A 27,926-nucleotide genomic window follows, 5' to 3' on the forward strand; every position below is an offset into this window, starting at 1 on the left:
CCTGACTGAAGTCGATTTAGATCACATCTACTGCTCTGCCCTCATCAATCTTCTTTGTTACTTCTTCAAAAAACTCAATCAAGTTTGTGAGACATGATTTCCCATGCACAAAGCCATGTTGACTATCCCTAATCAGTCCTTGCCTTTCCAAATACATGTACATCCTGTCCCTCAGGATTCCCTCCAACAACTTGCCCACCACTGAGGTCAGGCTCAGCGGTCTACAGTTCCCTGGTTTGTCCTTACCACCCTTCTTAAATAGTGGCACCACGTTTGCCAACCTCCAGTCTTCCCGCACCTCACCTGTGACTATCGATGATACAAATATCTCAACAAGAGGCCCAGCAATCATTTCTCTAGCTTCCCACAGAGTTCTCGGGTACACCTGATCAGGTCCTGGGGACGATATAACGGTGGTTGAAAGGAGTTTTGTTGAGGACTTGTCTACTGAGGTGGTATGGTCTGAGGTTAGAAACAGGACAGGAGAGGTCACACTGCTGGGAGTTTCTTTTATCGACCTCCACAAAGTTCCAGGGATGTGGAAGAGGATTGGCAAATGGATTCTGGGCAAGAGTGAAAGGATCAGGGTGGTTATTGTGGGGGCTTCAACTTTCCCAACGTTGACGGGAAATGCTGCAACTACATTACATCGGATGGATCAGGTTTTGTCCAATGTATGCAGGAGGATTTCCTGACACAGTATATCGAATGGCCAACAAGAGGGGAGACCATACTGGATCTGGTAGTTGGTAATGAACCAGGCCAGGTGTTTGATTTAGTGATAGGTGAGCACTTTGGAGAGAGTGAACATAATTCAGTTACATTTAGCGATAGAAAGGGATAGGTACATGCCACAGGGGTAAGAATTAGAGATGGGTGAAGGGGATTTATAATGCAATTAGGCAAGGCTTAGGAAGCATAGAATGGGGCAGCAAAATGTAGGGGATGGGGACAATCGAAACATGGAGCTGGTTTAAGGAACACATATTGCGTGTCTTCAATAGCTATGTCCCTGTCAGGCAAGAAGTAAGTGATAAGGTAAGGGAACCGTGGTTTACCAAAGAAGTTGTATCTCTTGTTAAGTGGAAGAGGGAGGCTTATGTGACACTGAGGTGAGATGGTTCAGATCAGGCGATGGAGAGTTAAAGATTAGCTAGAAAGGATTTAAAGAGAGAGTTAAAAAGAGCAAGGAGGGGACATGAGCAGTCTTTACAGGTAGAATAAAGGAGACCCCTAAAGCTTTCTATAGGTATGTGAGGAATAAAAGGATGACTAGGGCAAGAATAGGACCAGTCAAAAGATAGAAATGGGAAGTTGTATGTACACCCTGTGGAGATCGGAGAGGTACTAAACAAGTATTTCTCATCTGTTTTCACTCAGAAAAAGGAGAATATTGTAGACGAGAAAACTGAGGCTTGAAAGGATTGAGATTAGTAAGGAGGAGGTGTTATCAATTCTAGAAGGTCTGAAAATAGATAAGTCCCCTAGGCTGGATGGGATTTTTCCCAGAACTCTCTGGGAAGCTAGGAAGGAAATGGCAGAGCCTTTGGTTTTGATCTTTGAGTCGTCATTGTCTACAGGTTAAGTACCAGAGGACTGGAGGATTACAAATGTGCCCTTGTTCAAGAAGGACAGTCGAGATAACCCAGGTAATTACAGAACAGTGAGCCTTACGTCTATTGTAGGAAATGTTTTGGAAAGGAATATAAGAGATAGGATTTATAATCATCTAGCAAGCAACAATTTAATTGGAAATAGTCAACATGGATTCGTAAAGGGCAGGTCGTGTCTCACAAACTCATTGAATTTTTTGAGGGGACCAAGCATGTGGATGAGGATAGGGAAGTTGACGTGGTGTACATGGACTTCAGTAAGGTCTTTGATAAGGTTCCACACGGTAGACTACTGGAGAAAATGCAAAGGCATGGGATTGAAGGTGATTTAGCAGTTTGGATTAGAAACTGGCTTTCTGTAAGAAGGGAACGAGTGGTGTTGATGGAAAATATTCAACCTGGAGTCCGGTTACTAGTAGTGTGCCACAAGGATCTGTTTTGGGACCATAGCTTTTTGTCATTTTTATAAACTACTTGGTCGCAGGCATAAGTGGATGGGTTAGTAAGTTTGCAGATGATAATAAAGTCGGTGGAGTGGTGGACAGTTTGGAAGAATGTCGAAGGTTGCAGGGAGACTTGGATAAACTGCAGAAATGAGCTGAATGGTGGCAAATGGAGTTCAATGCAGGTAAATGTGAGATGATTCACATTGGGAAGAATAACAGGAAGGCAGAGTACTGGGTCAATGGAAAGATTATTGGTAGTGTGGATGTGCAGAGGAATCTTGGTGTCCATGTACATGGATCCCTGAAAGTCGCCACCCAGGTTGACAGTGCTGTTCAGAAGGCATATGGTATGTTAGGTTTTATTGGTAAGAGGGATTGCGTTCTGGAGCCCTGATATCATGCTGCAACTGCACAAAACGCTAGGAATATTGTGTGCCGTTCTGGTTGCCCCATTACAGGAAGGATGTGGAAGCATTGGAAAAGGTGCAGAGAATATTTATCAGGATGTTGCCTGGTCTGAAGGGAAGGTCTTGTCAGGGAAGGTCTTGTCAGGAAAGGCTGAGGGACTTGGGTCTGTTCTCATTGGAGAAAAGAAGGCTAAGAGGGGATTTGATAGAGACATACAAGGTGATCAGAGGATTAGATAGGGTGGACAGTGAGAGTCTTTTTCCTAGGATGATGACGTCAGCTTGTATGAGGGTGCACAGCTGCAAATTAAGGGGTGATAGATTTAAGACAGATGCCAGATGCAGGTTCTTTACTCAGAGAGAGGCAAGGGCATGGAATGTCCTGCCTGCCAATGTAGTTAACTCAGCCACATTAGTGGCATTTATACAACCCTTGGATAAGCATATGGATGATGATGGGATAAAGTAGGATGATGGGCTTTGGTTAGTTTTCAGATCGGCTCAATATCGAGGACCAAAGGGCCTGTCCTGTGTTGTATTGTTCTATGTTCTATGAACCTCCTCTGGACCCGCTCCAGGGCCGATACATCATTCCTAAGGTATTGGGCTCAAAATTGCTCACAATACTCTAAATGTGGTCTCACCAGAACCTTACAACACCTCAGAAGTACATCCCTGCTTTCATATTCTAATTCTCCCTATAACTACAGATGAATGACAACATTGAGTCACTACTGAGGAAGGCAAATACAATCTGCAAGAAACCTGGACTAGGACTTCCAAGTCCTTTGCACTTCAGATTTCTGAATTTCTCCCTGTTTAGAAAATAGTCTAAGTAATCAATAGTCTTCCTACCAAAGTGCATGGCCTCACACTTTCCCACGTCGTATTTCATTTACCACTTGTTTACCCACTGTCCTAACCTATCTCAATCTTTCTGCAGACTTCACACCTCCTCAATACTAACTGCCCCTCCACCTATCTTTGTATCATCTGCAAACTTAGCCAGAATGCCCTCTGTTCCTTCATCCAGATCATTCAATGCAAAAAGTGAAAAGTTATGGTCCAAACACTGACCCTTCTGGAACACCACTAGTCACCAGCTTCCAGTCTGAGAAGGACCCTTTTCTCCCCACTCTTTGCCTTCTGCCAGACAGTCAACCTTCTATCCATGCTAGTACCTGGCCTCTAACACCGTGGGTCCTTATCTTACTCAGCAGCCTCCTATGTGGCACCTCATCATAGGCCCTCTAGAAGTCCAGATAGATAACATCCATTGGCTTTCCTTGATCTAACCTGCTTGTTACCTCCTCAAAGAATTCAACATACTTGTCAGACATGACCTCCCCTTGATGAAACCATGCTGACTTTGCCCTGTTTTACCATGCATTTCCAAGTATTCAGAAATCTCATCCCTACAATGGACTCTTACCAACTGAGGTTAGGCTAACTGGCCTATAATTTCCCCTGTCTTTTGCCTTGCTCCCTTCTTAAAACAGGAGGGTTACATTAGCAATGTTCCAGTCCACTGGGACCCTCCCTGACTCCAGTGATACCTGAAAGATCACTACTAAAGCTTCCACTATGTCTTCAGTTATCTTCTTCAGAACTTTAGGGTTTGGCCATCTGGTCCAGGCAATTTATCCTCTTTCGGACCTTTCAGTTTTTATAGCACCTTCTCCTTGGTGATAGCCACTGTACTCATCTCTACTCCCTGATTCTCTTGAATTTTTGGGACATCACTCCTGTCTTCCACTGTGAAGGCTGACGCAAAGTACTCATTCAGTTCCTCAGCAGCTTCTTTGTTCCCCACTACTACTTCCCCAGCATCATTTTCTGGTGGTCCAATGTTCACCTGTGCCTCTCTTTTGCCCTATATACACCTAAAGAAATTCTTGCAATCTTTCCTAATATTACCAGCTAGCTTACCCTCATGTTTAACCTTCTCCCTCCTTATTTCTTTCTTCATTGTCCTCTGTTGCTCTTTGTAAGCTTCCCAAACTCCTGGCCTCCCACTGCCCGTCGCCACATTATATGCCTTCTTTTTTGCTTTTGTGCTGTCCCTGACTTCCCTGGTCAGCCATGGTTGCCTCATCCATCCTCCCTTTAGTATGTTTCAATTCTGGCCAGCTCCTCCATCATGCCTATGTAGTTGCCTTTATTCAACTGCAATACCGTTACATCTGATTCCACCTTCTCCCTCTGAAACTACTGAGTAAATTCTATCACATTATGCTCTCTGCCTCCAAAGGGTTCCTTCACCTAAGCATCCTCATCAGGTCCACCTCATTGCACAACACTAAATCCAGAATTGCCTGGTCCCTAGTGGACTCCACCACAAACTGCTCTAAAAAGCTATCTCTCGGTGGCACAGTGGTTAGCACTGCTGCCACACAGCGCCAGAGACCCGGGTTCAATTCCCGCCTCAGACGACTGACTGTGTGGAGTTTGCACATTCTCCCCGTGTCTGCGTGGGTTTCCTCCGGGTGCTCCGGTTTCAGAGGGTGAAAAAGTGTGTAACCCCCAGGTTGGCAAGGGGCTTTGATTATGTTGCCTTCTTTCCCAAAGCAATGGGAATATAGACAGTCAATAGATAGAAGGCAGGTTTGTGTGATGGACTAGGCTACATTTACAACTCTTTATAATTTCTTGTTGTCTTGGAGAGAGCACTTTGCCATACCTGATAGGATGTGCTCTATAAAACTTTGGTTAGACCGCACTTGGAATACTGCGTCCAGTTCTGGTTGCCCTATTATAAGAAAGATGTGGATGCTTTGGAGTGGGTTCAGAGGAGGTTTACCAGGATGCTGCCTGGACTGGAGGGCTTATCTTATGAAGAGAGGTTGACTGAGCTCTGACTTTTTTCATTGGAGAAAAGGAGGAGGAGAGGGGACCTAATTGAGGTATACAAGATAATGAGAGGCATAGATAGAGTCGATAGCCAGAGACTATTTCCCAGGGCAGAAATGACTAACACGAGGGGTCATAGTTTTAAGCTGGTTGGAGGAAAGTATAGAGGGGATGTCAGAGGCGGGTTCTTTACACAGGGAGTTGTGAGAGCATGGAATGCGTTGCCAGCAGCAGTTGTGGAGGCAGGGTCATTGGGGACATTTAAGAGACTCCTCGACATGCATATGGTCACAGAAATTTGAGGGTGCATACATGAGGATCAGTGGTCGGCTCAACATCGTGGGCTGACGGGCCTGTTCTGTGCTGTACTCTTCTAAGTTCTATGTTCTAACTGGGATAAGGTGGGGGGAGGGAAAATGAGGAAACTGGTGGAGTCCACATTGATGCCATGGGGTTGAAAGGTCCTGAAGCAGAAGATGAGGCGTTCGTTCTCCAGGCGTTGGGTGGTGAGGGAGTGGCGATGGAGGAGGCCCAGGCCCTGCATGTCCTCGGCAGAGTGGGAGGGGGAGTTGAAATGTTCGGCCACGGGGCAGTGGGGTTGATTGGTGCAGATATCCCAGAGATGCTCTCTGAAGTGCTCTGTGAGAAGACATCCGGTCGCCCCAATGTAGGGGGCCCTGCATCGGGGGCAACGGATGCAATAAATGATGTGTGGAAGTGTAGGTGAAACTTTGATAGATGTGGAAGGCTCCTTTGGGGCCTTGGACAGAGGCGAGGGGGGAGGTATGGGCACGGTTTTGCAATTCCTGCAGTGGCAGGGGAAGGTGCCATGAGGGGAGGGTAGACTGTTGGGGGTGTGTGGAGCTGAACAGGTAGTCATGGACTGAACGGTCATTATGGAAAGCAGATGGGATAGGGAGGGAAATACATCAGTGGTAGGGTCCATTTGAAAGTGGCGGAAATGTCAGCAGATGATGCGATTTATGCGGAGGTTGGTGGGGTGGAAGGTGAGGACCGGGGGGGCGTTCTGTCTTTGTTGCGGTTGGAGGTGTGGTGTTCGAGGGCGGAGGTGCGGGACGTGGATGAGATGCATTGGAGGGCATCTTCAACCACATGGGTGGGGAAATTGGGGTCTTTAGAGAAGCAGGTCATCTGGTGTGTTCTGTGGTGGAACTGGTCCTCCTGGGAGCAGATGCAGCGGAGGTGGAGGAATTGGGAATACGGAATAGCATTTTTGCAGGAGGGGGTGGGAAGAGGTGTAATCCAGGTAGCTGTGGGAGTTGGTGGGTTTGTAAAAAATATCAGTGTTGAGTTGGTCATTGTTGATGGAGATGGAGGAGTCCAGGAAGGGGAGGGAGGTGTCAGAGATGGTCCACGTGAACTTAAGGTCGGGGTGGAATGTGTTTGTAAAATGTAAAAAGTTCATCAATTTCACCAAGTTTTGTTAGGTTTCCCTACCTAGCATTAATCTTTATTCAGGTAGACTTGAGATTGCCAGATTAATGTTGTTTAAAAAGACCTAGACGAAGGGCAGCCAGTTGGAAGGGGGTTATACTCTGAAGGCTTCCCAGCAGAGAGATCAGATAGGCAACTACTTCCATTTATTGTTCCAGAATGCAGTGAGCTCAAAACACCAACAAACACAAATGTTCTCTGGTAAGGTAGCAGAAATTATACTAGATGACTGGATTGTGATCTTTCTTTGTAAGTCTTAGCTGTCTCAAAATATCATTGGGCTTAGTTGCTACTTGGCCTTGGTTTATGCTTCAACAAATATGGCCTCAAGTGAAAACTATATATATTCATATCAGCCTTAGATGCTACAAAGACATTTCTAACATATTTATTTTCAATTTCACAAGATTTGTGCAAATGAAGCAATATCTGAAATGGACAGTGCATGTGCAAAGGAACATTCATGGATTTATTAAGAATGGTTGCTAAGAACAGGGAATAGGAAATGGGCCCTCTTAGCCACAGTCCTTAGCTTTAATGGCACATTTACCCATTATTGTCTTTAGTCATAGGAGCAGCATGGCAATTATAGCAACAAAGGAAAAAAACAACTTTTGCATTGGCTTAGCTTATTTGGTTCCACTCTCCGTGCTGGAAGCTCATTGATTCAAACCCTACTCCAAGACTTGAGCATAAAATCCAGGCTGTAATTCATGTCTAGTACTGAGGGAGAATCACTTCATCAGAGGTATCTTCCCTTGGATGCAATGGTCTCAATTCCCTATTTAAATAATTGAGACGGACATTCATGATCCTATCACACAATTCCCAAAATCCTGGTTGATACGTTTGCCTCAGCACCATAAAAAAGTGGAGTAAATAGTTTCTTCTCAGTCAGCTCATTACAATTTGTGAGGGACTTGACCACACAAAATGAGTGCTATTTCACCTGAATTAGAACAGTTACTGCACTTTCCAGCAAATTTCTGGAGTTGAAGTGTCTTGGGACTTTTCTGGAAGAGAAGTTGTGCACTATTTAAACATATAGCCTCCATAGAGGAATCAGAAATCTTAAAAACTAGGAAAGCAACATTCAATTAGCAATAAGTGACCAGAACAACTGCAGCATTTGTGATCCTAGGACCAAGCTTTCATGGTATTCTCTTTTTTGATGGCATTTTAAATCTGTAACTGATTGCCTCAATTGAACTAGAGAAAGCAGGATTATCCTATTTTTGATGCTACATGCATTCTGGCCCAGAGTTTGCTATCAAAGTAACAGCTGGTTGAATAGCCCTTGCTGGTTCTCACAGTGATGTGCGAATAACCTGTAAATTGCTAAACACAAGTTAATCAGTAATTGGTTCTACTCTGCTGTCAGCCCCTTTGTGAAATTGCATCTCACTGTCAACCTACTTGAGAGTTTCATGAATTATGGCATTTGCACATTAACAGCCAATCATTTACTGCAGAAATGCAGAACTAGTAAGTACAGTGTGATATTCTTGTTAAAAAATACCAATGTTCCTGCAATGCCAACTAGCCCAGAAAGAGGACAATTTATACTGTGAACACTTCACTCAATAGGTACTGAATTCGTTTTTTTTTAATATAACGTTCTCACATTTCCTTCATTTTCTTTTTCTCAATCCAATTTTTGTTCACGATCTCTTTTCTGTATCTGATTTGACTCAATATTCCCCTCTGGCATTCCCCTACATCTTTCTCAGCTCTTACAATCTATGTGTTCATAGCTCTCTATAGTTTCTTACAGTCCCCAGCAGAGCAGTTGCCATACCACGTTATGATGCATCCAGCTGGGAGTGCTTTATATGGTGCTTCTTTCCTTATGGACATGCCAAGTTTCCTTCACCTCCTGAGTAAGAGGAGGCAATGTCGTATCTTCTTGACCAAAACATCAACGTGGGCGAGGTCGACAGATTGTTGGTGATCATCACATCCAGGAACTTGATGCTCTCGACCATCTCCACCTCAACTTCATGCTTCCTGAAGTCAATGATCAACTCTAGCTCTGCTGATGTTGAGGGGGGAGATTGTTACCTTTATGCCATGCCACTAAGCACTCTGTCTCACCATTGGTTGATATCCAGCCTACAACGGTGATGTTGTCTGCGAACTTGCAGATGGAGTTGGACAAAATTTGGCCACACAGTCAAGAGTGACAGATCACGTGACACAGTTTCTCTGACCTTCTGTTCGAACCCAGCATAAAAAGTGCATTGAGTGCATCAGAGTGTATTTTTGTCTGCTATTCTATTTAATTCTGTAGCCCATTATGTCATGTAGGCCTTACCACAGACAACAGTTGTCCATGTGGTTAGTCAGAGTCTCTAACTTAGACTGATATTGCGTCTTGGTATCTCTATTAGGCTTACAGATTTCAGATCCCAATGGATCCTTCCATATCCGTCACAAATTCACCTGCACTTCCACAAACATTTACTGCATCCGCTGCACCCGATGTGGCCTCCTCTACATTGAGGAGACAGGCCGCCTACTTGCGAAACGTTTCAGAGAACGTGTCTGGGACACCTGCACCAACCAACCCAACCGCCCTATGGCTGAACACTTAACTTTCCCTCCCACTCTGTCAAGGACATGCAGGTCCTTGGCCTCCTCCATCGTCAGACCATGGCAACACGATGCCTGGAGGAAGAGCGCCTCATCTTCTGCTTAGGAACCCTCCAACCACATGGGATGAATGCAGATTTCTCCAGCTTCCTCATTTCCCCTCCCCCCACCTTATCTCAGTCCCAACCCTCAGACTCAGCACCGCCTTCTTGACCTGCAATCTTCTTCCCGAGCTTTCCGCCCCCACCCCCTCTCCGGCCTATCACCCTCACCTTAACCTCCTTCCACCTATCGCATTCCCAACGCCCCTCCCCCAAGTCCCTCCTCCCTACCTTTTATCTTAGCCTGCTTAGCACAACTTCCTCATTCCTGAAGGGCTTATGCCCGAAACGTCGATTCTCCTGCTCCTTGGATGCTGCCTGACCTGCTGCGCGTTTCCAGCGACACATTTTTCAGCTCTGATCTCCAGCATCTGCAGTCCTCACTTTTTCCTTACAGATTTCAGATGCCCTGTTATACTCACTACACCACTAACAGCTTGCTAGCCAAAAATCTTGTACTGAAGGGTGGGGAAGAAAGTTCAACAGTGCTTTGCTTGAACAAAACTGGAAACAACAGTTAAAAGCAGAGACAATGCAAACAAGCAATAGGTATTAGAAGCAACCGAACAAAGCACCGAATGAAAGCGGAGGTGTTCTAAATGGGAAGTCCCTTCTACATTCAAAAACAGATGCAGATTGAATCAACAGCTTCTTTGTGTTAGTCACTTTCTTGGAAACAAGATAATTTTTTGGATGTATTGTGAATCTTTGTTTTAAGTTGGGAAGCACACTATGCATCCTCACCAAGACCAACGATTTTGGGTTTGCTAATTCAGTCATGCAGTATGCCCAGAATTCCAGTTGACAGACATCAGAATGGCTATAAAAGCTGCAACATTCACCCCCAGCTTGTGGGCAAGTTGCACCAAAACAGGATCAGACACTTAACACTTGTGCCAATAATACAAATGGTGTCAGACATCCTTAAAATCATAAGAAAGAAATTGAGATAAATCACCACAAATGCAAACCCCAAACTCCGATGGGAAGACACAAACCAAAATCTTACAAAGTCCCTAGAGTATTGAATACAACACCTAGGGCGTTCATAAACTGTGCTGACAATGCAAAGACAATGATTCTGTTACTTTAGATATGCACTAAATAAGGCAGTTTATGTCTTGGATTTACACACCGCTAATATAGTTTGAAAGTGGAAGTTAACTTGTGGATGAAAACTGAAAGATCACTTTCAGGAAATATTGTAGAATAAATGAGATCGTAGCACCTATTGATACCAAAATGTTCTTTCAATCCTAATGGTACTTTAAAACCCATGAAACAGAAGAAGAGGTTCAAGCTGAACAAGACCGCCACCTACAGGATAAAGCCAAAAATCACACGACACCGGGTTATAGTCCACCTGTTTTATTTGAAACTACAAGCTTTCGGAGGCCCCGCCCCTTCCCCAGGCAGCCAGTGAGAGAACACACACTGGCACCGAATTTATACTAAAAGATCAAAAGGATCATACAACTAATGAGAATGCATTGAACAAACTGAGATGGATATTAAGTCCTTAATCAGTTAGAATGGCATATTGGCAAAAACAAGCAGACTCTGCAACCGCGGATGAATGGACACTGTGCAACAATTGCCAGCGATGCTCGGTCCCAGTGAGGGGGGAGCACTTAAGCTGTCGAGCTGATTCAACTTCGGACCTTCCGGTAAACTGCCTACAAGGCGGACTTCGGGGACAGGCAACAACGCAGAGTTGCCGAAAGGAGGAAAGGTTTAGTCCATAACCTTCTAAACCTTTCCTATCCATGTATTTTTTCCAAATTCCTTTTAAATGCTGTTAATGTACCCACCTCAACCACTTCTGCTGGCAACTCATTCCATAGCCATGTTCGGCAGCCATGAGGATGGCCTAAACTGGGAATTTAGGCACATGTCACACTATAGGTGACCCCATTAGACATACTCACACAGACCCCTCTCTCATACACACTCTCTCACATGCATATACTCCCTCACATAACACATACCCTCTCTCTCTCAAGCACACTCTCTCAAGCACACACACAAACATGCTCTCACATATACTCCCTCACACTCTCTCCCCCTCTTAAGTACACACTTGTGCGCATATTAACACATACACACTCACCTCTCTCTCAAGAGCATGGGTGTGCATGCGCTCACACACACACACACACACACACATATTTCTCCCCCCCCCCCCCCTTTCCCCTCATCCCTTCTCCAACACTCTCTACTCCTCTCTCCCTCTCATGCACTCATACTCAAATCTATGAAAACTGCATTTGCAGATTTGAATTTGTAGGTATATTCTATTTTGTTCAAACAAAAAACACATTCTGTAGACACAGTCAGTGACTGGCATTTTACAAATTCCTACTTTGGAAATAAAACCAGTCTGGCTTCAGGATGAGATATAAACAGACTTGAAAGATAGTCTCACACCAAAAATGCATTGTCTGACATAAGGTATCACCTTTACTCTGATAAATCATGCAGTTATTTTGGGGTAGGAATTTACATATTAATCAGTCAAAACCTGCACCTCTACTCTAACCAATTAAAGGATCAATCGCCATCTTGGTTTATTCAATACATCCACATAAGTTGTATGACCCATTTATCTTTAATTATAAATTCTGTATCCGATGTATTCTCTCTCACTAGCTGCCTGTAGGATCTAGGGCTCCAAATGTTTGCAGTTTCAAACAAACCTAGAGTCAGAGTCAAAGCTCAGAGATAGGTCCTTTGGCCAATACTGGTCCATGACAACCAAAATGTCCCCCTATGCTAAAACCATTTCTCTGCACTTAGTCCATATCCTTCTAAACCTTTCCTATCCATGTATTTTTTCCAAATTCCTTTTAAATGCTGTTAATGCACCCACCTCAACCACTTCTGCTGGCAACTCATTCCATATGGTACCACCTTCTATGTGAAAAAGTTGCCCTTCAGTTTCCCTTTTACTCTTTCCCCTCTGACCTTAAACTGGTCCATGATTTCCCTAACCCTGGGAAAAAGACTGAGTGCATTCGCTCTATCCATGCTTCCATAAGATTCCCCCTCATTCTCCTATGCTCTAAAGAAAAATGCCCTGGCTTGTCCAACCTCTGCCTATAACTCAAACCCTCAAGTCCTGGCAACATCCTTATAAATTTCTTCTGCACTTTTTTCAATTTGATAACATCCTTCCTACAGCAAGGTGATCAAAACTGAAAACAATACTCCAAATCTGGCCTCACCAACATCCTGTACAACTGCAACATAACTTCTCAACTTCTATACTCAATGCCCTAACTGAAGGTCAGTGTGTCAAAAACTTTCTTAATTGCCCTATCTATTGTGACTCCACTTTCAGAGAATCGTGTACCTGAACTTCAAGGTCCCTCTGTTCCACTACCATTTGCCTTACCATTCACCATGAGATGCCCACCTTGATCTGACTTTCCAAAATGCAAGACCTCACATTTATCTATATTAGATTCCATTTGCCATTTGTCAGCCCACTTACCCAGCTGATCAAGTCCTGCTACAATTTCTGATAACCTTCCTCACTGTCTACGATACCACCTATTTTAGTGTCATCTGCAAACTTACTAATCATGCCTTGGACATTCTCATCCAAATCATTGGTACAGATAACAAACAGTAATGGTCCAGACCCCAAAAGCACTCCATTAGTCACAGGCCTCCAGTCTGAAAAGCATCCTCCCACTATTACCCTCTGCTTCCTACCATCAAGTCAACTGTGTATCCAATTAGTCAGCTCCCCCGGATTCCATGCGATCTAACCTTCCAGAGCAGCCTACCATGTGGATCCTTATCAAAGGCCTTACTGAAATCCATACAGACTAGGTCCACTGCCCTGCCCTGGTCAACCTTCCTGGTCATTTCAAAAGAATTCTAACACATTTGTGAGGCATGATCTCTCATGCAAAACGCCATACTGACTACTCCTAATCAAACCCTGTCTTTCCAAATGCATGTGTATCTTATCGAGTAACTTACCTAGTACAGATGTTAGGCTGACTAGTCTATAGTAAACTCCCGAAGGGCTTATGCCCGAAATATCGATTCTCCTGCTTCTTGGATGCTGCCTGATCTGCTGTGCTTTTCCAGTGCCACACTTTTCGACTCTGATCTTCAGCATCTGCAGTTCTCAGTTTCTCCTGGCCTATAGTTCCCAGGTTTTTCTTTGCAGCCCTTCTTGAATAAGGACACATTTGTTACCCTCCATGACTAACGATGATGCAAAAATATTAGCCAGGGTGCCCGCAACTTCTTCTCTAGCTTCTTGCAGTGTTCTTGAATATATCTGGGCAAGACCAGGAGGTTGATCCACCTTCATACATTCTAATATATCCAACATCTCCTCTACTGTGATACGACCAAGATAGGACCTACTAGCTTCCTCAAGTTCCCAAGTCTTCATATCTTTTTCCACAGAGGAAAAATATTCATTGATAGCCTCACCCATCTCCTGCAGTTCTACACATACATGTCCATTTTCATCCATGAAGGTTCCTATTCTCTCTCTAATTTTCCTTTAATATACTGAGAGAAACACTTTGGATTCATCCTAATCTTCTCAACCAAGGCTATCTCGTGCCCAGTATTCACCCTCCTGATTTCCTTTTTCAGTAAGCTCATGTATCCCCAACATACCTCTAGGGATTCCCCTGATCCCAGCTGCCTGTACCTAACCCATGTCTCCTTTCTCTTCCCTGGTCAAAGCCTCTTGTCATCCAGGGTTCCCTATTCCTGCCAACATTGTCCTTCACCATCCCAGGAACATATAGACCTTGAATTCTAGCTGCCTCACTTTAAAAGGCCTCCTATTTGCCAGAGGTCCCTTTGCCTGCAAACAAACTATTCAAAACAACAACTGCAGGTTTCTGTCTAATTCCATCAAAATTCACCTCGCCCCAATTTAGAATTTGAACCTGTGGACCAGTTTTGTCTCTCTCCATCACTGTTGTAAAATTAGTACAACTATGGTTACTGTTCTCAAAGTACTCCCCCACTGTCACCTCACCGGTCCTGCCCTATTTTCCAAGGGTATGTCAAGTTTTGTCCCTTCCCATGTAGAACCCTCTATATACTGCTTGAAGAAACTTTCCTGAATGCACTTAACAAATTTCACCCCATCCAAATCATTTGGACAGTAACCTGATGTTGAGAGATTTTTGACTTTGTTCACCCCAGTTCAACTCGGGTACCTCGGTAAGAAAACGACAGATAATTAGTGCAAATGCCAACCCTGTTCAGACAGTCCACTTTTTAAAGCAGGGCATCAACAGTAATGAAACAGCTCCTACTGGGGCACTGTATTGAAATAAAACAAATTAAACAGTTGAACAGATAAACTTGCTAAATTTCTGTTTTAAAAATTGTTCAGGGTGACGATACACCCCAGTCCATGGTACTCACTGGTCTCTGAAGGCCTATATTGTGCCAGAGAGCACCGCATTCTCCCTCTCCAGGGACACTGGAGAGTGGGTGTCACTCCCAAAGAGGGGCAAACAAACAATCAGGAACAATGGGCCTTTCCATGGAAGAGAAGGAAGCATGTGTCTGGTGGTAGCATCCTGCTAGAGGTGGCAGAAATGACAATTCTATGGATGCGGATGGGATGGTAGGGGAGGTCAAGAGAGAAGGGGAGGTCAAGAGGGAGGTCTCCCTCTCTGTTGTGGGAGGGAAGGGAGAGAGAACCAGCGCTGGAGATGGGTCAGACCCAGCTGAAGGCCCTGTGCCCTGTCAACCACAGTGCTGGGGTAAGCTTGGTTGAGGAAGAAGGTCGATATTTCAGAGGCCCCCTTGTCAAAGATGGCATCATCAGAGCAGACAAGACAGAAACAGAGAAGCTGGGAGAATGAAACGAAGTCTTTACAGGAAGCAGAATGTGAGGATGTATAGCCAAGGTAACTGCAGGTGTGTTTGGTTTGTACTGGATACTGTTGACCAACTTACTTCCGGAAATGGAAACAGAGCTGTCGAGGAAAGGAAGGGAGGAGTCAAAGATGGACCAGATGAAGGTGCGAGCAGGGTGAAAATTGGAATAGTTAATCTTTTCCAATTCCGGCGAGAGAGGGGAAAACAGCAGCGATGATGTCATCAGCAGCAGAGTAGGCAGTGTCTGGACTCTTGAGCCCGGAGCTTGTCCATTCCATCCATTTTTCCATTTGTTTTTTTTTAAAGTTTGCTTATTTCTAAAACTTACTTTCTTTAGGCAGCACAGTGGCCCAGTAGTTTGCACTGCTGTCTCAGTGCCAGGGATCTGTATCCGATTCCAGCCTTGTTCAACTGTGTGTGCTGTCTGCACGTTCTCCCTGTGTCTATATGGGTTTCCTCTGGATGCTCTGGTTTCCTGCTACAAAGATATTCAGGTTCAGGGGATTGCCTAAACTAAACTGCCCGCAGCTTCCAGGGATGTGCAGACTAGATGGATTAGCCATGGAAATGCTTACAGAGATAGGGAAGGGGATTGGATCTGGGTGGGATGGTCTTCAGGAGGGGCTGTTTGGACTTGAATGGCCTACTTCCACACTTCTAGGGATTCTATGATTCTGGAGAGAGTGCAGTCGCAGAGGCAGCAACAGCAGAGTCCGGACTCCAGAGTGTGACAGTGGCAGGGGCCAACAGAGGAGTGGCTGGTAAGCCTGGATGGCAGTCGGCAACAAGGGACTCACCCGATGTGGAGTAGAGCGAGCCCTGTGGGAAAATCCCAGCATAGAGCAACTACAGGTCCCTGCCTTCATAAGAACGGTCATGTTGAACTTTTAACTGTATTCCTTTATTTTTCTATTTTGTACCTAGATATCTTTGTACCTAGGCAACTTTGTACCCTCTTTACTGTACACCTGTATTTGAGATGTGATAATAAAATCTACTTCTAATCTAATTCTACACCAGAGAAAGAGTTGTGGAAGGTGGACCAGAGTAAGACTGGAATAAGGAATGTTCCACATACCCCTCAAAGAGACAGGCATAACTGGAGCTCAAGTAGGTACCCATGACCACCCCTTTGACATGAAGAAAGTGAAACAAATTAAAAGAGAACTTGTTCAGAGTGAGGATGAGCTCGACCAGGCAGAGGAGAGTGATGGTGGATGGGGATGGCTCACACTTGTTTATTCACAAGAAGCAGAGAGCACCGAGACCATCCTGATGGAGGATGGAGTGTAAAGAGATTGCACATCCATCATAAAGAGGAGACAGCTAAAGCCCATGAACTGGAAACTCTGAAATTGATCAAAGCGTGAGAAGGGACTGGACAAAGGAGAAACAAAATCAAGTTGAAGTAGGAAGAGATCCGGTCAGTGGGGCAGGAGTTTGCAGAAAGAATGGGTCTACCCAAGCAGACCTGTTTGTGGATTTTGGGGAGGAAGTAGAAGTGGACTGTGAGGGGTTGGGAGACTACGAGCTTGGAGGCAGCGGAGGGGGGGGGGGGCGATCACCACATGAAATGAGGTGATGGACCATAGCCTGGACACAGTAGACAGGTGTTCCATGGTGAGGTTATGGCCCAGGGAGAAACAGTTTATATCTTGTGTCAAAAGTTTGACTTTTTATTAACAGGATTATTAGAGGCAAGACAGAATGTGGAGTTCAAGGCACAGCCAGACCAGCTATGACCTTATCAAGTGGCAGAGCATACTAGAGGGTTGAAAGGGCTAACTCTGCTCTTAATTCATGTTTGTATACAGATTTGGTATTCCAACAGAGACTTGTCAGGAACACTTTTCACTTCAGAATCAAAAGAAGGTGGGCTCAAGTCCCACTCAGAGCTAGACTTACATAATCCAGCCTGACGTCCTTGTGTGCTATGGAGGGAGGGCTGTCTTGTCAAAGGTGCTGTTAAACTCTTCAAGGTGGTACACAGAATGACTTTGAGGCTCATTTCAGATCAACAAAGAATTATACAACCAGAAAAGCAACTACTTTCATCTTGAAAACAAAGAAAATCTCTCAGAAGCATACAAGAAATTAATCAGCAGTGCTTGGGTTAAGTCATGCTAAAATATGCCAGAATTCAAGTGCGCTGAAGCCAACCAAAATGAAAATTCAGGGAAATAACGTGGAAGAACTTCAGGTAACAGTTGAGAGATTTGTTAAAAAGACAAGTGAATGCCGTGGCAAACTTCACCTTCTGAATATTGTGGTTTAATCAAGGTTTTGGGTAAAACCAGTTTCTACTGTCAACTTCCCAAAAAGCAATTCCAAATAGAAACCTACAATGGCTGCTGTGGAGCTCTAATCAAATTATCATAGCAGCTATCCCTTTCAGTCATCTCCTCTGGTCTCACTTGCCTCTACATTGTACCCATAGTCCTCAACCCAGCTTCACTCTTACCTGGTCTCACTCTCCTGCTCTATTCTCTACTCCATCTCTACTCCTCACTTTCTCAGATCTCAGTGAGAGGTCACAACTATTTGCAAAGCTGGACACAGCATCACGTTGGGGGAAAAAAAAAATGCAGGAAACATTGCGTTTGCAATTAATAAGTCAGTGAGATGGAAAATAAAAGCCACACAACAGTCCCTACATCATAACATTGAAGTTGAGGGTTATTCATCACGCTGACCACACAGACAAAGACAGCAAAGCCACATGGGTAATAGAGTTTGTGAAGCTTTTATTTATCACTAGCTTGCAGCTAGAATTCATTAAACATCCCAAGAAAAGCCATCCAAAGCATTTGGTGGGAAATTCAAATCATACATAATGAAGGCATGCCAGTAACATTGGACTCACTAAAACGAAGCAGATTGAAACGCAGATGCTTAAAGTGAGGGGGTGAAACACGCAACATGCATTTACTTCACACCTTTTTAAAAATGGAGTACAACTTGTCAAGGTTATGCAGTACGAAAATATAACTACAACTATACAAGGAAATACTGGGAAACTGATGAAACCTTGATCAAACAGGTGAGTTTTAAGCTGTATTTTAGAAAGGAGAGAAGCGAATACATTGAGCAAGGAATTCCAGAGCTTGGGGCCTAGATATTTGAGGGCATGGCTGCCTGTAGAAGGTCAAAGGAAATCATATATCACAAGAGGCCATAATTGAACAAATGCAGAGTTTTCTAAAAGTTTTACAGCTCGAGAAGGCTATGGCTGCCAGACTAGGAAGGAATTTGAACAGGTGGCAAGAATTTAAAATGAGGGATCACTGGAATCAAAAGTGGTGTAGTTGAGCACAAATAAGGATGATGGTTTATAAGAATTTGGTACAAGTCAGGATATAAGGAAGTGTGTTTTGGATGAGTCAAGGTTTCCAGAAGCTGGAAGATTGGAGGCCAGGTAGGAGCTCAAAAGAATAGACATAGTTCAAGCAGAAGTACGATAGAAAGTATACAGTTTCAAACGTTCACTTCTGAGACAAGTAGAACACATTGGTCTTCCCAGACTGTTCATAACCTAAGCTTGACCAAATTTTAACTGACGAAAACTTCTGCTCATTCAATAGTGCATATCTCACACAGTAAACAAGGTCAGACACTGTTACCCAGAGATATTTCTACTCAATAGTCTGAGAAACCTTGCAGGTGTTCCAAGGCTGTCCCATGTAACAAGAAATTACTATATTAATGAAGTGCAAAGACTGTAGGAGCATTTTCCACATATACCAGGTAACATTCATTTGTATCACAAATGGTAATACTAGTGGGATTACAGAATCACTTTTTCCTGAAAATTTATCATATTCTAAATTACACGTCAAGCGCTAAACTTCAATTACTCACTTTCAGAGATGCCATGAAACTCAAGATACCGCATTTTGTGTTACACCAGTTTTGTTCCCAAACAAAAATACTGTGGTCAGCTAATGGCTAAGCTTCAAAATTAGGTCATGAGCCACCAAAACTCAGAAAATCCAAGATTTAATTCCAAACGTGTGCGGAGATGGTTGAACTCATTGCACATTAGCAGGATCATCAGAACTTGAACCCCTTGGTTAGGGAGATCGAGCACTCCAGATTCCTAGTGAAACAGCACATGGAGGTCAGATCATGGTCAGAGTCAGGAGAAGCTAAGATACCTAACCTAGTTAGTTTCACAATCATTTGGGTATGCACCAAAGAATAGCAAGCTCCAGTCAAACAATATCCAAATATAAAACAGCACAGCTAGAAAGACAGAGAGAAAAGTGGCAAAAAAATGGGGAAGAATAATTCATTTGCAAACCCATCCGATTTCCCTTGTTTTCTGCATTCTATAATCAGCAGTTGCTAAGAGAACAGAAGTAAGAAAGGTGGACAGGTACACATAAGCAAGACAAGGCATGACGTCTGCCCATAACTCAATGAGGTTTTCTGTAATACAATTTCGCTCAGTGACCTCATCCACCTATTTTTTCTTCAGTTTGTTGTTTTGACAGAAAGCTTTTAGGAATTGGAACCAGTTCAGCATTCAGAACTGAATAAAACCAGCCCAGAAGTGTAACCTTCATGAGCACTTTTGTCTCAATAGGAAAAGATACTAACATTGAATTCCACTTTGTGACAAGATGTTTTATTAAACCATTCAGAATGCTTACCTCATACAAAGAGTTAAATAACTTATATGTTCAAATAATCCAGTGAAGTTAAAACTCTCTCGATTAACGCTGTGATTATTTGTCCTTTTTACAAACATATAGTTGTCAGTATTAGTTGCCATTTTATTCCTCATTTTACACTGCAGGAGGTAGTTTGCATTTTCATTTCATGTGCGAGTTGTTTGCAGTCATTTTCAGCTGAAATGAGAATAATCAATTATAAAAATGTCAGTCCTTCCACATCACTTTTTTTTTCCCCTTCTTCTGGAAAGCTGATATGAAGTTCCAAACCACAGCTGTCCTTCTGATCAGTCTTCACGGAAGCGAGATTCCACAAGCCTGGGCGCAAAGGAAGCCCTGCAGGTGTATAGTCCGGAAAACATGCCACAAAATGAACACATGCTCAGAAACATCCAATACTGGGAAGAGAAGGCACGATGAGCAAAGCTTTGTTGGCAGCCATGACTCGGCTAAAGCCAACTACATTCTGTTAGAAGAGCCAGAAGCTAGCAGCTTTAGAACAGCACACAGTGAAGAAGAAAAATACAGCTAAAAGCTGGCATGACCTCCCAGCAAAAAGCATAGCTATAGAGGCAAAATTCCAAAAAATAGATTCATATGCACAGACATTAGAACAGGGAAGCAGCAATGAGACTTTCTTTCTAAACAGGATGTGTAGAAATGTCAAAAACAAAGCCTAGGCCAGAACAAACAGCTAGAAACATTAACAAGTTGAGAAGATTTGTAGCTCAGGTTTTGGTTCTGGATGTAGATTTGCTCACTGAGCTGGATGGTTTGTTTTCTTCTGGAGGCTCACTGAAGATGTTACCAAGTATGGTGACAAAACGTCTGAAGACAAATCTTCCAGCTCAGCGAGCAAACCTACATCTACAAGCTAGAAACATTCATGCAAACTATGTTAAAACTGCCAATTCACATCTAAAAGAGAATTCACCCAACAAGTATGGAAAGCCCAAGGCGTCCAAATTTCAGCCTCTGGGCTATATGGACTTTGAAACGCAGATCATGTGGTCATGTTTGTGCAAATTCACAATCACTGATCTGTCCTCATCTGGGTGTGGAGTTTTGGAAAGCACCATTCATGGCAGTATTGTCTCATTGGTGGACAAACTTTAAATTAGAACTAAATATGTGTTAGCAAAAGCAAATTGAGATTTAAACGGATGACTGGAAACATGGATTTCAGTTTTAAGAATAGCCCCGATCATCATGGTTCAGCATACCGTATATATTTATCCCCAGAACACAGGTTCAAAGCATGGCAAATGAATAAAAATTTCTAAGAGGATCCCATGTCAAACATGTTGGGTCATATTCTCCAGCACTTTGTTTTTATGATGCTTGGGCCAGTTCATCCTGAACACACAAGCTCAAAGCACAAAGCTATCCTCACCTGAAATATTAACCTCAAATAAAACAAGAACTGCAGATGCTGAAGATCTGAAATAAAAACAGAATAGAAATTGTTGGAGAAACGCAGCAAATCGGAGAAGCAACTGTTGAGAGAGAAATAGTTGATATTGAGTTGTTAACTCTGCTTTCTCTCCACAGATACTTCCAGACCTGCTGAGCTTCTCCAGCAATTTCTGGTTTTGTTTGAAATATTAACCTGCTCTGTCTGACACAGTGATAGCTCTGTGATCCAGCCAGCATCTTTTTGCCAAATTTTAAACTTTCTGTAACTTGATACTAATGCAGCCCTCAGCCAGAGGAGTCTTCAGGCTGATCTCCCTCTGACAATGTTAGGTGGATTGGCTATGCTAAATTGCCCATACTGTCCAGGCTAACTGGATTAGCAATGGTAAATGCAGGGTTAGAAGGATAGGTTGCGGGGGATCTGAGTGGGATGTTCTTCAGTGGGTCGGTGTACTCAATGGACCAAATGGGCTGCTTCCATTCAAATATAAGGAAGCTATCATTCTATAATTTGGTGAACTCCATCACCCCATCCACCCAGTTACAAACTGTAGATAGCATAAGTTTGACTTAAATGGTACTAGTTTACTAAAAAAAGGCCATTGAAGCAGATATAATGGATTCAAGTGGCAATTTGATGCATTCCTGTTGTAAGACTTTGATGGATTTGGTGATAAAACTGTGTTTGAACAATGAAAAAGAATGCGTGATGGATGAGATGCAAGATATAGGGAAACTGACTGTATTAACAGGAATCTTCACGAAAAGGGCATCTGGAAACAGTTAAAAATCACAGTTTTTTTACAGTCCAACAGGTTTATCTGGAGGTACTAGCTTTCGAAGCACTTTGAGCAGAATCACGAGACACAGAATTCATAGCAACAGGATTGCAGTGTCATGGAATGTAATATTAAACAAATTTAGCTTCAGTCTCTCATCATTTAGAATAATCATATTAGTTCCGGTTCCTTCATATGTAAATCCCAGAACTTTTTTAAAGTTACATTCTCAAGATAGTTTTTAACAATAGGTGCCTGATACTTACAATTAATGACGTAAACCAACAATGGAGAAGCTTCAAGTAAGTCCATAGAATTTAGTCATTTCAAGCTAATAGATGGACATGTTTCGAATTTAAAGGAGAAACTAACCAAAGCAAATGAATTGGCCAAAAGGCATTTGAACAGCATGTTTGAGTAATCTAATAACAATGAAAATCAGGGGAGATAAAAAGGTCAAAGTAAAAACCCTCTTGTAGCACAGCGAAGTGCCCCTCTCCTTGGATCAGGAGGCCAGATTCAAGTCCCACATGCTCTGGGCATGTGTAATAACATCTCTGGACATGTTGATGGGAAAAAAAAAAAATCACTAAAAAGGCCAATATTTAAAGTTTTGCAGCTGGTGACAAGGTGTTAGTTATTACCTAACTTTGTTTTTTTCAATAATTTTCCCCATTCATTGGACATTATCAAAGCAAGAACAAATAAAGTAAAAGAGTAGAAACAATGGAGCTGCTTAAAAGGTAATATGTCCTGATATTTTATCATCTATAAAAACTAATGAGATAATATACAGGGCTTCTACAGGATCATAAATTGAGTTAGAGACAGGGATGTACAGCAATGGAAACAGAGCCTTTAGTCCAACTCGTCCATGCAGATCAAATATCCTTACATAATCTAGTCCCATTTGCCAGCACTTGGCCCATATCCCTTTAAACCTTTCCTATTCATAAACCCATCTAGATGTCTTTTAAATGCTGTAATTTTACCAGCCCCACCACTTCCTCCGGCACCTCATTCTACATGCACCACCTTGTGTGTGAAAAAGTTGCCTCTTAAGTCCCTTTTAAATCTTTGCCCTCTCACCCTAAGTTTGTGAGAAGAGGTACGAAAAAATGTTTTTGGTTGCTCATGTGAATATAGGGATGCATTATCTATGAAACATCTTTACAGAATCAATATAGAGAAACTAGCTCAAGTGTGAAATTAAATGAAGTTCATGGTAGACAATGATATTATTGATATGGATCAGAGTAAGTGGAGCTCACTTATCGCAATGGTGACAAATCCAGATAGTTTACAAAGATTCCGTATTATTGCAAACTCAATGTGGTAATAAAATTGGATTCACATCCTATTCCAAGATTGGAGGACTGCATTGAAAGAATTGTGTACATATGTCACCAAATTTGACTTGCTAAAAGGATATTGGCAAGTTCCATTAATTAATACAACTAAAGAAATATTGGCTTTTGTAACACCAGACTTTATCAATGCAACATGTAATTTGGAATTATAAATGGACTAGGAATGTTCCAATGATCAACTAAAAGTCACTTAAAGGATTGTGTAATTGTGTGATTTACATCAAACTTTTTATTGCTTCCAGCCAAACCTGGGAAGAAGATTTACACTATTCGATTAAACAATTGGACTGCCCATAAAAAGTCAATTTGGTTATAAATTTGGCTAAGAGTGAATTTGACAAACCAAAATGAGTTACTTGGCTACTTATTTGATGAGGTCAAGTAGCACAGACAGAAGTGAACGCGATTGTGGATTTTCCTGTGTCAAGGACAAACTTGAAATATTGCAATTTGTCGTCATGTGGAAGTTTGTTCCAAACTTCAGTGCTGCTGTGGTACATTCAACTAGCTTGTTGAAGGCAGAAAATTTGATAATGCAAGAATGTCAGAATGCCTTTAACAAACTAAGTCGCTTTGGTCATCTCATTAATTTTAGAAGTGTCAAATTAGGCAAAATTATTCATATATTGGAGGTTGATGCCAATGATGCTGCTATGGGTGGATGTTATTTTACTACAAGATGGAGAATCAAACAGTATGTCAGTTATTTCAAAAGAAACGGACCACAGGCAACAAAAATACTCAGTGGTTGAGAAAGAGGCTTAGAATCTTGTGTTGTCTCGAAATCATTTTGAAATATACATCAAATGTGAAAGAAAGAGTTACTTATAGGGATCACAATTTTTTGATTGTTTTGAGAAACATTTCAGGATAAGAACTTACAATGGTTTCGATGGAGGTTATTTCACCAACTGTATAATTTGAAACTAATTCACACACACCTCGAAATAGCAGACAATTTATCAAGAACACAGGAGGAAAAAAAAGCGCTGCAATACCCATAGACTTACGCAAAACATGGTTTAATGTCAATATGTTATTACCGCTAATATGAAATAGAAATAGTGCTAAGGTAATTTTTGATTTGTAATAAAGATGTCTCTTAAGATACATTTGCATTCATATCACAGAGGGATGGTGCGTGATATATATTAATGTCATTTATTTTGCATTTTGCGAGTTTTGGTCTGTGTTTTATAGAAGGTGTAATACTTAATTTTGGACTTGAAGCTAGGATTTTAAACCAATATATGTGTCAGAGAACAACTAATTTGGGCCTCCTTGGAGTGATATTGCAAGTTTATTGGTTATAGAAGAGCTTTACAATGTCACAGCAAATCAAGAGGTTTTTGCTTGCTTTTTGTTTAAAAGATTCTAGATTTTGTTTGCCTTAGAAAAATCCACAGTGTGGAAAGCATTTGAATTCAGTTCAAAGAAGATTTCACGGAGAAAGTAGTCAGTTCGCAATATTTAGGAAATAGGTTACCTCAAAGCAAGGGTTTAGGTTTGAAAATTTCAGCCTAGAAATGTTTGGTTAGAAACCCGAATAGGTTATTTGAAGATAAGAAAATTTGAGCTCAGCTCGTGTGAATCTATTAAAATTCTCAAGACTGGAAACGGAAAAAAACAGTTACATCAATTTGAGAGTGAATGGCCACTCCCTTAGCTTTGAGTACAATAACATGATGGTATTGGGAACAGACGGGATGTTGTTTTTGCTGCATGTTTAAAACCTTTTTAAACTGTATTAAATAATTTGGTATGTTCTATTTTAGCTTCATTTCTTTTGTGTAATAAAGTAGAAGTTTATTACTTCAACCAAATCTGCAGTGTTGTGTGTTTATGTTTCAGTGCAAAATAATCAATGTAAATGAAGAAAAAATTACCCATCAAGCCAGGTTTTAGTCTGCAATCGGACTTGTCCTGTAGTAACAATGAGTGGCATTGTAAAAATAAAGCCTTAATGGCCAATCATTGTTTCTAAACTTCTAAAAGTCCCCTCTAGTATTCAGATGTCATTCTGTGGAAAAGAATCTAAAGGTTATAAGTGCTATTAAAAACAATTTGGATTGCGACAGCTACATTTTATCATTTTCACCACTGCTGCTTAGATGCACAATGCATAATCTCACACACTGTCTTCTCTAACTCTTATTGAAATCAAGGCACTAACGTAGTCATATCTATATCCAACTATTAAGCTCAGTGGGATAATCAAACACTCTTTTTCCAGAATTATTGTTCCATGAAGATGTTAAGACAATTCCTCCAAATTTACACTTCTAACAAGATCCTTCTCTAGTACGAACCAAAACCAACACAGGTTTACCAAGTGCACTCTCTGCTTTGATTTACTCTTAGGTTTAATCTTTTGTCACACTAGGTGTTGGGAGTTAAACCAGGTACTTGTACCTGTGAAGAGATAGAAGATGGCGATTCTAAATCACTCCCCAGGTGTGTGACACATAATTCATGTCTGACACTGCCAGCTCCAGCACCAGGGACACCTACTTTTCAGTTGCATCCCTAATACAATCAGCATTTCCTTTTCCTCGTGTTTCTGAGGCATCTTTACCATCTGTTCTACTTGGTCCTCCTTCAATTTTTGTTTAAACAGCATAAAACTCATCACTTTTCCAGCCTCCTTCAGTTTAGAGAACAGTCATAGTCATATTGGACTTGAAATGTTAATTCTATCTCAACCTCCAAATATGTTACTAAACCAGAGTCTGTCTGTGTCTCTCTCTCGCTCTCCAACACTCACTGAGTTTAATTGCAGCATCAAGGCTGCAATCACGACCTGTATCACGACCCTACTCTGGCAGATGCACTGTCCTTTGTCAACCCCCTTATCCACACTTGCGGCAGAAAAAAAATCCCTTTGGTAGCCATTGAAAGATAAGGTGAATCTTTTCCAGTACCCCACTCTTCAGCAAATGGCATCACAGAAAAGACTTCCTAGATGTTTAGCAAACAGTGGGTTGTTGCAGTTTTGCTGCAGCTATGCCCATACTTCTCAGAGTACTTCATTGACTGGAAGGATGAGGAGGCAAAAGTGGTTTCTCAATTGAGTGTCCAACTATTAACCACTTTTCACATCATTAGCCTCTTACACCTCAATCATTATTAACCTCTTCAAACTTGACCACATCATTAAGCACCTGCACCCCACCAATATTATTAACCTCGTTCAACTTTAACCTTATTGTTAACCACTATATACACCATCCCATCAATAGGGCCCTTTTGAATCCTGACTCTAGCATTGCCCCTAGTTCCAGACATGCATCCTGACATTTAACTCCACCTCGTTCAACTTTAACCTTATTGTTAACCACTATATACACCATCCCATCAATAGGGCCCTTTTGAATCCTGACTCTAGCATTACCCCTAGTTCCAGACCCCATCATCAATTGCATGCATCCTGACATTTAACTCCCTAGACACTACTTCCAGTATTAACCCCTCCTATACCTTGACCTAATCATTAACTTGTTCCCATACCTGACCCCGTTATTTTAGACCTACACCCTGACCCTGTCTTTAACCACACCGTGCACACTGATCCCCTGACTCCATCATTTACCTGGCTATCCTGACCCCATCATTAATCCCCTCCTGTACCGTGAACCATCAGGTACCCCACACCCTGACCCCATCATTGACCTCTTGTATCCCGAACCCGTTGTCAGCTCCCTGTATCTTAACCCCCCCCACCCCAACGCTTCTATCATTAACCCTTCCCGCACCGAGGACGCACCACTGTCCAAAGGCTCCGTCGATTCCGCAGCGGAGATGGCAGTTTTGCTACTGCTGCTGCTGTGGTCCTTGGACCATTCGCGACTAGTCAGACGCCAGAGTTTCATGTCCCCACCACCAACCAGCAGCAGCACCTTCCGACTCCTGAACGCCGACCGGCAGCCCCGGAGGCGGGGCGAGGAGGAGGGGGAAGGGAGGCGCCAATGGGTGAGGGAAGCGTCCCTCTCCCCGCCCCCAGCGCCACCGGCAGCGGCAGATATCCCGCCTTCGGGCCGCGCCGATTGGGTTACCGCGGAGCGGCTGACGGGCGAAGCCGGCCGCCGGTTGGTGGAGCTTCTCGGCGAGAGGCAGCTAAGCCCATTCTTCTTTCTTCCTCCTCTTTTTTTTTTTCTCCCCCCCCCACGACGCTCCTACCGGATAGGCCTTAAACCACCCTCCTTCCCCGCACCGACGATGGCAGCAGCTTGATGAGCTCCTCCGCCTCGATTGGGTGTGAGGGCTGTCTATCAAGCCAGGCTTCCTCGCTGATTGGTGCAGAAGGTGCATCGCCCTTAACCGGGGAAATGCTCCGCCTCATCACGTGACCCA

General features: G+C 42.8%; 1 protein-coding gene across 1 annotated transcript in view; it reads right to left on the reverse strand.

The window, feature by feature from the left end:
• The window catches only part of LOC122552173 (cAMP-dependent protein kinase catalytic subunit alpha-like), a 213,375-nt gene extending 185,919 nt beyond the window's left edge, over positions 1–27,456 (reverse strand). The window contains exon 1 of the mRNA XM_043694713.1: positions 27,340–27,456. Within this exon, the coding sequence (XP_043550648.1) occupies positions 27,340–27,445 (106 nt within the window). The 5' untranslated portion in view covers positions 27,446–27,456. The remainder of the gene's footprint in view (positions 1–27,339) is intronic.
• Between the last annotated feature and the right edge of the window lie 470 nt (positions 27,457–27,926).

The sequence above is a fragment of the Chiloscyllium plagiosum genome, chromosome 8 (genome assembly GCF_004010195.1).
Source record: "Chiloscyllium plagiosum isolate BGI_BamShark_2017 chromosome 8, ASM401019v2, whole genome shotgun sequence".
NCBI classification, from domain to species: Eukaryota; Metazoa; Chordata; class Chondrichthyes; order Orectolobiformes; family Hemiscylliidae; genus Chiloscyllium; species Chiloscyllium plagiosum.